Source organism: Equus przewalskii, chromosome 13 (assembly GCF_037783145.1).
Source record: "Equus przewalskii isolate Varuska chromosome 13, EquPr2, whole genome shotgun sequence".
NCBI lineage: Eukaryota > Metazoa > Chordata > Mammalia > Perissodactyla > Equidae > Equus > Equus przewalskii.
In genome coordinates this window covers 27,633,693-27,647,485 of record NC_091843.1, presented here as the reverse complement: position 1 = coordinate 27,647,485, position 13,793 = coordinate 27,633,693, and the positions used below count along the sequence as shown (strand labels likewise).

The 13,793-nt window shown below is 48.7% G+C and overlaps 1 protein-coding gene across 3 annotated transcripts in view; it reads left to right on the top strand.

The window, feature by feature from the left end:
• The first annotated feature begins 1,202 nt into the window (after positions 1-1,202).
• AFAP1L1 (actin filament associated protein 1 like 1) overlaps positions 1,203-13,793 on the top strand; it is a 61,565-nt gene continuing 48,974 nt past the window's right edge. Inside the window, exon 1 of one of the 3 annotated variants that reach the window (XM_070569213.1) lies at positions 1,203-1,376. In XM_070569213.1, the coding sequence (XP_070425314.1) occupies positions 1,361-1,376 (16 nt within the window). In that variant the 5' untranslated portion in view covers positions 1,203-1,360. Of the gene's footprint in view, positions 1,455-13,793 lie in introns of all 3 variants that reach the window. The other 2 variants (XM_070569216.1, XM_070569212.1) reach the window with 2 other exon arrangements.

Genomic DNA, 13,793 nt, shown 5'->3' with positions numbered 1-13,793 from the left:
AAGCAAGCCCCACAGGCTGAAAGTTACACACTTAGTAAGTCGTAGAGCAGAGCTCACACACAAGTTTTCAGACCCAAATCCCACATTTCCTCAGAGGGCTCACACACTACACACTAAACAGGTTACATATGCAATTCTGCAGACTGCGTTGATTTCAACTTGCCCACAAAAGCAGTGGAGAAAATATCCCCAGTCCAGGAAAGTAGAAGATGCTCTTTCCCAGGCACAAGGTGTTCCCGGTGCCAGATCTAAGGAAAGTAGCTGCTGGTCAAAACTGAAAACCATCACCTGGCCCATCTTAGGGAGGAGAGGTGTCTAGAAGGAGAATTGGGCCTGGACTTCACTTGATGAATGGTCTTAACTTTAGACATTTCATAGCGCCTATAAATGGGCTAGACCTATTTTCCCAGAGATACACTAATAGGATGAAAGAAGCAGACATTCTTCATACAGCTTTAAACTTAAATCCCATTCCTGGATCACACTGACCAGAGCAGTATCTTTTCTACATCCTATCATTATGTTGGGACAAGCACACACAGATTGCATTGGATTTTGTATGCTAAAATAGTGTCCATTTCCACAATTTTTATCACTCCACGTTGGCATTCTTCACGTTTTAGTACACAGAGCGCCTCAAAAAGTGGGAAGTGTCCCAAGGCATTCCCCTTCTTTTAGCAATCCCTTCCTTTTCCCCTTTTCCTAGGGTTTTCTTTTTGAAGATCGTTATTATTATCATTTCCCTGCTGTTTCACACAGTTGTTGTCACTGTACTGGCATAGCACTTGGTCCACTGTCTGGCCCTAGAAGGTACTCGGGAAAGACGGGTCGAATGGAGAAGATGAACTCAAACTCAGGAAATGGGTGGCAGCTACAGGGAAAAAGGTTTTGATTCCACCCGGAAAAAAAGCACGTTCTAACAGTCTCGGCAATCTGAAGACAGAGTGGGCTGAGAGATGCGATAGTAAACCCCCCATCACTAGCGGAGTGCAAGCAGAGCTGAACTCTGCCTTGGTCCGGGCTGGGGTGGGCCGCGCGGGACAAAAGCATGTGAACCGGGAAGTGGGTCCTGCGGTCCCCAGCTACAGGGGCGCGGAGGGTGTGCGGAGGGCAGGGCGCGGCGCGGGCGTGGGCGGGACGCGGGACCCCGGCCGGCGGCCCAGGGGGCGAGGCGTGCTCCGGGCTATTCCGGGAGCGGCGTGGAGGGGCGGGCGCGCCGGGCGAGCATCCTGTCTGGAGGAGGGGACGCGCGGAGGGCGCTCCCGCGGGGCCGGCCTGGAGAGCGCAGCGCGCCCGCCGCCACCAGCCCGGCCGGAGCCACCGCGCCGTGCTCCGCGCGCCCCGGGGACCGGCCGGCGCCATGGACCGAGGCCGGGGTAAGAGGAGCCGCGGCGCCCGCACTTGTTGCCGCGCGGGGCGGGGAAGGGAGAACCGCGATCGAGAGGCCGGAGAGGGTGAGGAGAGAGAGAGCGGGGCGGTGGGGGGGCGCGGGGGGATTGGAAGACCCGGTGCTGTGTGTGCAGGTGCCTCCTGCTGCCCGGGCAGCCTGGATTAGTGCCGCACGTCCGCGAGCTGGGTTGCCTCCTGTGTGTAAAGCCAGGGTTTTCTTTCATACACTCAGAGTCTTAACTTCATAAAAGAATTCCCCACGGGATTCCTGAGGACGGCGAGCTCCTCCCACCCCGTTTCCCTCAGGAAGGATACATGACAGCTGACAGGTTACACTTCCAAAACACCCTACTGTGCACCGGGTGAGAAGCCCCAGGAGACTGAAGTGTGCAGCTGCCTAGGGCATTGGGAGCAGGAGCAGGCGTGCGTGGGTACATGCGCGGGGCTCTGAGCCCAGGCTCTGTTTGTGACAAGCTGTGACCTTAGCCCAGTCCCTTCTCCTCTCTGGACTAGTGATAAAGTTGAACTAGATGGTCTCCGAGGCCCCTTCCTGCTTAGACTCTTTTTGGGGGGATGAGAATATTTGATAGAAGTTTCACAGAAGTCGGGGCTTGCTGAAATTGGAATTGACTTCAGCTGAGAGAGTGGCATTCTCCGGGGAGTGTGCTTAAGTAAAGGCCTGGACACCGCAGTGGGCATGCGTCTGTGAAAAAGTAGCTTCCTTAAACATGGGGGCAGTGTCCAAGGCTGGGACTCGGAACACCAGGGTCCTAACTTCCCACCTGTAGTGTCCAAAGAGATGGCAGGTGTGACTGTGCTTGGTAAAGTGGCGAGTGCTGTAACATGAGAAACATTGTTATTCTTGTTATTATTAGCAATAATATGAAATTCCTCCGCTTCCCTACAATAATCTTAACACCCTTCTTCCATCTGCCTGTTTGCTGTGCTGAGGCCTTCAAGGGGGCAAAAAGGAGTGACCAGGGTGTGAGCAGTTAGGAGGGCACTGGGGGCAGAGACGAGTGCACGAGCAGGTGGCAGGGGAAAGCCAGTAAATTATAGGGAAAGCCAGGCTTAACAGTGCAGAGGGCTGTAGGGGACCCCAGGCTTCCTGTTCAAGATGCTGGGGACAACCTCCCCACCCACTCCATCTGCAACACAAAATACTGCCTACACCCTCTTCTTTTAGGGGCTGGAAGGCAGAAAATGGAGGGGGCTTCCATGTGGCTCTTTGGGGACTGAGGCGGCAGTTTATAAAGCAGTTCTCACCCGTTAACCGAATCCTGGACAAGTTTGCAAAGAGCATACAAACTTGTCAGAGAGGAAAGGCACTCTAATGTCCCTCAGCCCTCTGTCTGCACCTCCTACATCACGGATGTAAAGCAAAGAGCACCTCCCCACCCCATCACCCCTGCAAGTTGTCAAATACCGCCCTGTATAGTCCCAGTACAAAAATCCAGGGGCCGGCCCTGTGGCCAAGTGGTTGAAGTTCCTTACACTCTGCTTCAGTGGCCTAGGTTTGCAGGTTCAGATCCCGGGCGTGGACCTACTCCACTCTTCAGCCATGCTGTGGTGGCATCCCTCATACAGAATAGCGGAACTCTGGCACAGATGTTAGCTCAGGGCTAATCTTCCTCAAGCAGAAAAAAGAGGAAAATTGGCAATGGATGTTAGCTCAGGAGGAATCTTCCTCACCAAAACAAAAAAAAATTCCATACCTAGCTTGCCCAGAATTGTGGAAAACAGACTATGTCCTCCTTACACAGACCAAGAGTGACAATAATTCTCTTCCCTGAAAATTCGTCATAACCAACACCTCGCTTAAGAAAGCTGCCTCCAGAGCATTCTTCCTAGGAAGTCGGACTTCCCAGGAATCTGGTAGTGACCAGAATGTTCTAGCCTACTTTCCTTCTCTGTCACAGCTCTTGTCACAATGTACCATTACTCTAAGCATTAGTTGCTGACTGTGTTTTTAGCATCTACTTCTCCTTCCAAAATGTAAGCTTCCGGAAGGCTGAGAGTGGACCTGTGTTGTCACTCTGCTGACACAGTGCCTGGCGCACAGTAGGAACTGGCTAACAGTGGTTCACTTAGTTAAGTAGTGATATGAGACACACTCTATAGGACGCCCTAAGCTGATTAATAGTAATGTTGGTTAAAAAAGAAAACTACTAAACCGTCACATCAGAACACTTCTTTGTGCGTTGCAAAGGCCATCTCAGAACACGGGTCGAGAGGATGAGGCACGCAGGACCAGATTATCTGTCTAGATTCTTGGTTGTCTACCCTGATAAATTCCTGCAAACACGACATTATATGAATTAGAGCAGACATGACACTATATGGATTAGAATGCAAAATCCCTGTGGGTTTTTAAGATAAAGTGAAAGACTTCAAAAATCATTCCAGCAGACCTTTCTTCTTGTGCCCCTGTCCCCAGGTGGGTGTGTGCGATCTCCCCTGTTGTGGGGAAGGTTTAAGCAGCACAGGTCTCATTTCAACCCCATACCTACCATGTGGGGAGTGGGATTGCCATGCCCAGGATACTCGGTGGGGGTCGGGGGGGGGAGCACACTTCACTGTTAATAACAACTGAAACCGTCAGGTTCTTACTGTGCGCCGGACGCCATGCTCCACTTCTTACACGGCAATGGGATGGGGTGCTGAGCAGGTACTGTCATTAATCCCCACCTCACTGGAAAGCAGGCTCCGTAGGTGTATTAGACAGCTCGGGCCGCCAGAACAAAATACCACAGACTAGATGGCTTACATAGTAAAAATTTATTTTCTCACAGTTTGGAAGGCTAGAAGTCCAAGATCAAGGTGCCATCAGGGTTGGTTTCTGGCAAGATCTTTCTTCCAAGCTTGTGGACAGCCACCTTCTCGCTGTGTGCACACACGGAGAGAGAGAGATCTCTGGTGTCTCTTCCTCTTCTTATAAGACTCCAGTCCTGTGGGGTTAGGGCCCCACCGTTATGACCTCATTTAACCTTAATCACCTCCCTAAAGGCTCTGTCTCCAAATACAGTCACAGTGGGGGTTAGGGCTTCAACATATGAAGTTGGGCGGATACAATTCAGTCCATAACAGCAGGGTTAGGTCCCTGACATTAACTGCATCATTGCTCACCATGTGAGAAACAGAGCTGGGTTGGAACCAAAGTCCTCATCCTAAGCTTGCTGCTGACTGCCTCCGTGGTGGAAGGTGACCTGCCCATGCCCTTGAGCAGGGCTTGGATGCCAGATCCCCCTGTTCCAGGTCCCGGCGCCTCCATCGCGCCTCAGCTGGGCTGTTCAGATCTTCAGTAGCAATTACAGCATCCAAGTCAGCTGAATGGAGAGTGGAAACAAACCTGGGAAGTAGAATTTCTCTTCTAACAGGATGTGTGTGTTCCCATGAGTAAAGCAGGATTCATATGATGCAGTAACAGACATAGAAACCACTTATATTATAATGAAATTCCTTCCAGCAGGATTTCCCGATTCTTGAGCATCATACAAAGAGAATCAGCCATTGGTGACGGTAACACCTTCACTATAGACTAATGACTATAGACACCATCTTCTACAGGAAAAGTTAGTTAACTCTATCCTCATGTGAGGTTGAAATGTGGAAACTGATAATACCTATTTCTTGGGGCTGTTGTAAATATAAAATGCATGGAAAATACTTCAAACAGTACCTAGCACGTGGGACCCACTCAATAAACACCGGCCATTATAATAATTACAACCTTGTTTTTTTTAAATCAGATTCAACATAATAAAATTGCTTTATAGAACTCTGCTTGGTCCCTCCCCAAGCTGGTCTGACTCTGATGACACTTTTTGAGTCCCTACTCTGTTTTGAGTACACAGCTAGACAGCTTTTGTGCAACTCAAAGATGGGGACCAGGTTGTAACCTTCTCTGTATCCTGGAGCTCCTTCTTGGTGCTTGTCTCTTGGAAATCCATCTCTGACCTTCAATAATTGGACCACTGGCTGACTGACATTTCTGAGTGACTGATAAAATACTAATACATATGCCAACATGTCCATTTTCTCTTGTTTATTCTGTTTATTCGTGCCTATTGACTGTGTTTGTGTCTTCACAACTTTGCTTTTGTGAACTTTCCAGTCTTCTCAAGCCATCTTCTCTTTAAAATCTTTGGTCTAAATTTTCTCTGATTTTTCAATAGGCCTTCTTAATGTATAAGGATATGAAGTGACTCATTTCCCCGAGGTTCCTTTCCTTTCCACTTCACGACTAGTTCTTTTTCAACTAGGTGAATTCAAGCCAAGATGGGAGTTTGTTTTGCTGCGTTCTGTATTCTTTGGAAGATCAAATTGCGCAACTCAAGAAATAATATGAAACTCTGCTTTTCATTAAGTGAGATTTTTATTATTCAAGAGATGATAGGAGAACCATTCTAACTGCGCCTTGCCTCTGTTGCACCAGCTTTGAGATCTATGTTAGGAAAGCCACTTCCTCCCTATCTGTAGCTTCCATTGGCCAAGCAGCCTGTAGCTACTCCTGTGATGACCTCCCCTCCAGTGACCCATCACCCAACTTCTGTTCCCAAGGCCGTGAGTTCCTATACCTCTTCCCTGACCCCAAGTTCATTCTCTACTCCTTCTATAGGTTACTCTTTCTCTGAGAGGAGTACTCATCCATAGTCATCCTCTCCATCCAGACACGTTCCATGAGGTCACCTTTGTCAGCCTGGAGACTCAGTAGAACTGAGCGCTTCAGAGAATGGACCAGCCTGGGTTTGAGTTTTGACTGCAACTTTCTAGCTGTGTGATCTTTTATGAATTGGGTCAATTCCTTAATTTCTCTGAACGTCAGTTTCGTTTCATCTGGGGTGTCATGGGAAAAGGTAATACATATAGGCTAGCACTTAGGAAACATTCAGGAGGCGACAGATGTTATATTTACCAAATATAACTATGTGGGTTTTAGCTGCACTCTACACTGGTGAGTGCAGTCACCTGGGGCCGTGAGATTTGACCCTTACTCTCTTTCCTCTGGAGGCTTCTCTGGTCACTGGGCACTGCTTCCACTTCCTCGTCCCACTCAGCCTCTGTGGCATTTGGCTTCTCCATTTTAGTCTGGGTTTTTTCTGCCTCTCCCTCAAATATCAGTTTCAAACCCCCCTTCTCACACGGGTGAGCACCCTGCCAAGTGTGTTCCTCCCTCTTCCCCCTTTGCCAAGAGCCTATCATTATTCCATTCTGATCTCGGGTTTGGGAAAACAATCCTGTGCTCGGATACCATCAGCTTGTCATATCTTTCTTACCCTTCTGAAAAAAACTTGCAACTGAACAAAAGAGTAAAGACCACCTCTACCTACACACACACACACACACACACACACACACACACACCCTGCCATCCCTCGGCATCTTCCTCCTTCTTTCCTGGCCAAGCTTCTCAAATAAATGGTGAGCACTTGCAGCCTCCTCGTCCTTCCCACACTGCTCTCTCCAGTCTCACTTCCAGTCGCACCTTCTGCTGAAGGCCCACCCGCAGGGGCCACACCTGGCTGCCATTTTGTCTAATCTGTCACCTCTTCAAGGCCCACCTCCTGGCCTTCTCTGTAGCTCTCTTGACCCTCTAGTCCTTTCTAAATGTATTCTCCTACTTTGCTGAGATGGGAGAAGTGTAGATTTTGGAATCAAGAAAGTCTAGGTTAAATAAAATAACCACCGCTCCATCCCTCCAGGAAGCCTTCTCGGCCTCTCCTCCAGCCCCCAATCCCACTGTTGTAGGTGCTCGTGGCCTCTGGGCTTCTCCTGCCCTGAGGCAAGTGACGCGACTGAGTCTTGACCTCTCAGTCTGTAAAGCAGGGAGAATTACACCCAGAATTGGGAGACCGAATGAGGTAATATTTGCCCAGCACCCACTGCCCAGACCAAATGGGGTACTATTTGGTGGGTGCTTACTAATTGCTATTCCCCATCTCCTCCTGAGGCTCACTTGCTTTTTCTTCTTCGCTGGCTCTTGCCCCTCTCTCCCACCACTTCAGCCCTCTCTCCGCACGCGCTCCTGTGGAGAACCAGGCGCCCCCTAGGAGGGTGACTCTCAGCTTCTATTCAGCCGTGACTTGGGCTCCACTCCTGCATTACCTCCTGCCGGTGGTAAATTTCCATTCGGAAGTCAACTTAACCTCCGAGTGACCCAATTTTGAACTCATTTTATTCACCACCAAATCAGGTGACCCTTCCTGTTTCTCGTTTTCTGTTAACAACACAACCACGTGAGGAGCTATTGAAGGAAATGGGGCTGTTTGTGAACAAGACTGAATTTGAAGGGGGGACATAGGATCAGTTCTCAAACTAGCTGTCCTGTAGAAGAGGAAATAGAAAGACTCTCCAGAAGGCTGTACAAGAGGTTAAACAGGGGCCGGCCTGGTGGCATAGTGGTTAAGTTCGTGCACTCAGCTTTGGCACCCCCAGGGTTCTCAGGTTCGGATCCCGGGTGGGCATGAACCTAGCACCATTCATCAAGCCATGCTATGGCGGCATCCCACATAAAACAGAGGAAGATTGGCACAGATGTGAGCTCAGTGACAATCTTCCTCAAGCAAAAAGAAGAAAATTAGCAACAAATGTTAGCTCAGAGCCAAACTTCCTCACCAAAAAAAAAAAAAAAGGAGGTTAAACACAGGCCGATTTGGGTTTGATCTAGAAGAAAGCATACAAATGAAAAGAACTATTCAATAATAGGAGTTGCCCAGGGACATAATGAAGCAGAGGCTGGATGGCCGTAAGTCAGAGAAGCCACCAGAATGGCTCCTATGGGGACCACAGTAATATATAGGTTAAGAACAACTGTCACTTAATATTCAAGAGGTTTCCATAGGCTTGACCCTCCTGCAAACTATAGAGAAGTGGACTTCTAGGAGTGTATACTTCAACCTGAAGCAGTCATCTTTTATTTAAATGTACACTATATCATTGCTTTTAATGGGTCTTATGCATTATCTCTGCTTAAGGAGGGAATTTGGGAATAAGACGGCCTGATGCAATTAAAGACTGTTATTTAAAACTATAGACCTGATCATGCTTACATCCTTCAGTGGTTTCTCCTTGTTCTTAAGATATAAACTGTAGTCCAGTGGTGGCCCTCCAGGCCCTGCCCTGTCTGTCACCAGCTTACTTTGGGCCCCTGTCCATCTCTTGCTGTGGGCTCTCCTCCCACTGGCCTTTGTCCCTTCATCTGGTTAACTCCTGCTCATCCTTAGCAGTCTGCTCAAGCATTACTTCCTCAAGACGCTCTTTCGCAGTCTCCCAGGCTCCATCTCCTTTTTATAGGTGCCCCCAGCACCCTGTACCTCTTTCTCATTGGTTGCCAGTTTCGTAATTATAATGAATCGTGGAACTGAATGAGCTGTCAAGGTGAGCTCTGTGACGGCAGGGCCCTCCTTTCCTTGCTTCACAGCTCTTTTTCCCCAGCACCTAGTAGAATGCTTGGTACACAGCAGATGCTCAAAAGATGTCTGTTGAGATGATCCATAAATGAAAGAAAAAATACAAAATTCACAGAGTAGAAGTTGGATATGGCTCCTTTCAGCTCTAGGATTCTCCATCTCAATGATTCTCATTTTAGGGCCAGAAACGTAGACTTCATCGTTATTCATCGTTTCCTTTGCCTTCATTCTTTATGCAATAAGACCCCAAATCCTGTTGACTGTTATTGAAAAATGCATCTTGGATGGCTTCTTCTCCCATATCCCGTCGCCTCCTATAAGAGCTTCCTGTTTCCACTCTCTGTCTTAAGGAACCCTCTCCATTAGTCTGAAGCAGTGGTTCTCGAGTCCAGCTGGGCTCAGAATCATCTCCTCTGGAGCCTACCGAAAGTAAAGCCCCAGAGATCTTATCCATGGGTCTGGCATGAAGCTTAGGAATGGTACTTTTTGCAAATCTCCCAGGTGAATCTGATGTGCTCACTGTTCTAATGCACTGCTTTTATCATGACCTTTGACCCTGCTCAAATACCTTCTGGATTCCCTATTGCTTCCCCTAGTACTGCCTTTCACACTTTTAAACCAAATGGGACTTGAGGGTTTGGGTCTGTTACCCAAAGTAACTCTCTGAAAGCTTGAAATGTCTCATTTTATCTTTAAAAACCCAAGCAAGTTTTCCTATTATAGTCCATAATATATCTGAACACGCACCCCCCCCCCCACCCCCAAGCATATCTTTATGCAGTGGACCTCCAGAAGTGCGCTGTGCTTATCTCGGGGTTTCTCCTTCCCTACCCCACCCTGCCCTCCACCGTGGACCCCCAGGGGGTGTGAACTCTAGCCTGAGAACATGAGCGTCCAGTAAATGTCCCAGCACACAGCCCCCGAGTGGAAAATGATCTGGACGTAGAAGCAGAATTCCCACGTTCTCGCGCTGGCTCAGCAGCTCGCTTCTGCGACACGAGAACATACATTTTTATAAAGCTTTCAGCTTTTAGAAGCATTTTCACTTTTCCCAATTGTGTCCATTTCAACTCAGTGTCAGGGGTGTGGGGCATTATGGAGTGCTTTGTTCAGAGCCTGGTAATCCTACATGCTCTCACTCAGCAGCCGTTCATGGGTTGGGGGGGGGGGGGGGGCAGGGTTCGCTGTGGGTGGGAAGGAACCTGTGTGATATTGGGGATATTCAGACAGAGAACTGACTGCTAACATGGGAGCCTTTCTCTGGGGGCCCTTCCAGCCCGGAGTTCCTCTTCTGTGGCTTCTCGCAGGTCTGGTAAAAGCCCTAAGACATTCTCCCTATTGGACAGATGCAAAAACTGAGGTTTAGAAAGATGACTCTGGGGCTGTCCTGGTGGGGCAGCGGTTAAGTGCGCACGTTCCGCTTCTCGGCGGCCCAGGGTTCACCGGTTCGGATCCCAGGTGTGGACATGGCATCGCTTGGCAAAAGCCATGCTGTGGCAGGCGTCCCACGTATAAAGTAGAGGAAGATGGGCATGGATGTTAGCTCAGGGCCAGTCTTCCTCAGCAAAAAGAGGAAGACTGGCAGTAGTTAGCTCAGGGCTGATCTTCCTCAAAAAAAAAAAAAAAAAGAAAGATGACTCTGCTCTTCCCCTTTCCTGAAAGAGACCACTCAGCATCGCGTCCTGTGAAAACTGCCCTGCCATGTGCTCCCTTCTACTGCCCTCCGACTTTGCCACCTCCCTCTGCAGACTTGGCTTTTAGAAGATTTTATTGTACCAACATAAATACCCCTTCTACATCTATATGAATCCTATGGTCTGAGACTGTCTTTTCATCTCATTTCCAACATCTAACACACAGCAGATGTTTAATAATAATAGCCAACCGAGCACTCACCATGAGCAGGCAGTTTACATGTGTACATGGAGCCATTTAATCCTCTCGACGGTCATGGAGTTGAGGAAGTTTGGCCTTTTTGTACATGAAATACGCCGTTAACACTGGGGGAGAAATTCCACCCAAAAATATTGCCTACGGCTATGAGTTAAGAGTGTCTGTACAATGTGTAGCTGTTATTTTCTAAAATCACGGATAGGGCATGGATATGAATTATGAGTATATAAATACTATTTTGCATTGAAAGTTTTGTAGTTTATGACAAAATCTGGTTCTGTGGTAGGCTAATAAGTACAGCCCCCGTGAGGGAATGTTTGTGACTCACGTCAGAGTGTGAATGCGCAGACAGTGTGACGTTTTTGATAGATTTGTGAGATTTCTCTCCCTTGAGCACTGCGGGCTCACCCCCCAGGGGAATTCAGTAGGAATGTTTATCACAACTTTGCCTTCTGTTGCGTTTGAAAGTTATTGCCTGTAATTTATTTTCAGTACATAATTAAAATTTTGTTGTGCATATATATATTTTTAAGTATACCCATTTTTACAGGTGAAGAAACTGAGGCTTAGAAAGGTCAATTTATTTACCCAGCCCCGCCCACCTCCGAACCTGGGTTTGTCACCACTGCTGTCCACTGCTTTTCCAGGGATGTTGGAGGGTCGTCCCCAGGCCAGTTCTGTGAAGGACTTGCTAGATAAGCCACAAGGACTTATTAGGTAAAGATCTCAAGGTGGGGGGCAGGGAAGGTGCCAAGAAGCAGTCGAGGGCAAGGGGATCTGAACAATTCCAGGGGACACCCTCCAGCAGTGAATGGTATGGCCGGGCAGCTGGCGTGAGATTTTATTTCTTGCCCTTCACCCTCCTGCTATGGTCCTCAGCGTTGTGGTGTTTAGAATTCAAGAAGCTCTCGTCCTCCTGGAATTAACAAAGAGGCTGCCTCAAGAGGGCCCAGGCAGGGTTTGTCCTCCATCTCAGATTCCATTCGGGGAATCCCAGCCACATCCCCAGTGGGGGTGGCGGGGCCGTCACCGGCCAGGCGTCCTTCTTCTCCGTGGCACAGCTGTCAGGCTGCGGCGGGGTCAGAATGTGGCACCACATTTCAGTCATTCCAGCTCTGGGGAATTTACCGACAGCATGTCCCGCAGGAGGCAAGCTCAGGGGCTTTTTATAGCCCTCTAAGAACCTGGGGGAAAACTGATCTCCTGAGAGGGAGAAGTGGGGCACGTGCCTTTTCCAGGCACCGTTCCCTCAACCGTGTCGTCCCAGATGCCCGAAGTTCAAATTCGGGTAAGAGTCGTGGCTAAGCGAACAGGGTGGAGTGGTGGACGCACCCTCCCTGCCCGGGAGATGGGAGCCCAACCAAACCCAAATTCAAGGGGTTCCTTGAATCCCCTCCTTGGGCTTCAGTTTCTTCACCTGTCGGATCCAAATGTTAGAGAGCAGGGATCAGCACACCTCGGCCGTGGACCAAGTCCAGCCTACCATCTCTTTTTGTAAATAAAGTTTTATTGGAACACAGCCACACCCATTCACTCTGTACTGGCTGACTGCTTTCTCACTGCAAGGGCAGTTGAGTAGTTGCAACAGAGGCTATATATGGCCTGCAAAGCCTAGAGTATGTACTCTCTGATCCTTCGCAGAATGGTTTGCCAACCCCTGGATTAGACGGTCAAGAGTTTGGGGAGTGTCTGCCTGGGGCACTGTGGTGAGAAGGATTCTGAGGGTGTGTCCAGGCTGAGGAATGAAGCACTGTCCTTAGATCACACAGAGTATGCATTCAAGAGTAGTGTTGGAAGGATCCCAGAATGCCATTTACCAGAGTTTTCCAAACACCTTTTGGCCTCAGAATCCTTTTGCAAACAAAATCTGAAGCCGTAGAGGTGCTCTTGGTGAAGTAGGACTGAGAATATTGAGTGTAGGCTGCTCCATCTCTCTTACTCCCACGGCAGCCCCTCAGGAAGCTACACAGATCCGATAGCTCCATCAGAAGAGCATTTGAAAACCACCTATCTGATCCTATGCCCCTCATTTTATATCTGGGGAAACTGAGGCGCAAGGGGCAGTGTCTCGCCTAAGGTCACATGATGAACTCCCAGTTGGCTTTCCATGGAACCACTCATGGGTCCTGAGGTATCAGCAGAGCATAGACATAGTTCTGCTGGGGACAAAACCTGTCCATTGGCTTGGGGGCCTCAGGGCTGCCGTTAGTGCATGGGTGGTTGTGAGGTGCCCTCGCTGACCCAGCAGCCCCCAGGGGTTCAGGGCTGGGACATTGCTCATACCTCTCCTGCTTCACCATGGTTTAGTCAAGGCTGCAGAGCCTTTTTTCTGAGACCACTAGAACTGAAAGAATAAAATAAAAATTGAATTGGACTGTATCTTTTTTAATATTTCATTGATACTAAGACACATTCTCTAAAAATCAGAACATATCTTAAACTGATATATTAATTTGTTCATTTTCCTCTTTTTTTCAAAAAGCTGTTACTTAATAGATAAAACAGCATTCAATCTGTGGCATCTTAGAATGGAGGAATTATTGTGATTTATACTAAAGCTTTCTTTTGAAGATGGAACCAGATGTATTCATTTATAGAATAAATATTTATTCTTCCTGCCCATTCTTGTTGAAGGGTTTACTGAGAGCAGATCCAGCTGATATGAAACCAAGGGGGATTTTTTTAGCTCCACTTGAACCAAGAAGAAAACTGATCTAGGAGTGTGCTGGGCAGCCAGAGCAACCGATCACGTTTCCTGGCCTGCAGCCAGCAACCAGGGGCAGCTCTGAGGGGTCCCAGGGGGCCATTCAGGGTCCCTGTGCCCTGAATCTCGTAGGGAGGCAGAGAAACTAAGACTTTGTCACCAAGGCTTCTGACATGAGGTCATATTTTGTCAGTGTCCATCAAAGAGAATATGGAAAGAACCAGAGGGCTCAAGAGACACTTTGTAGCGAGGGGCCTCAGGAACAAGGAGGGGAGCGTATTCCAGATGGAGAAAATGGTGACGTGGATAGAAGAAAGACACAGAAGCATGCTGGGGGGCGGGGGCGCGATTCGGGTGGGCGTGCCTACCTACTGCCCAGAGAAGCAGGTAGAGGTTAG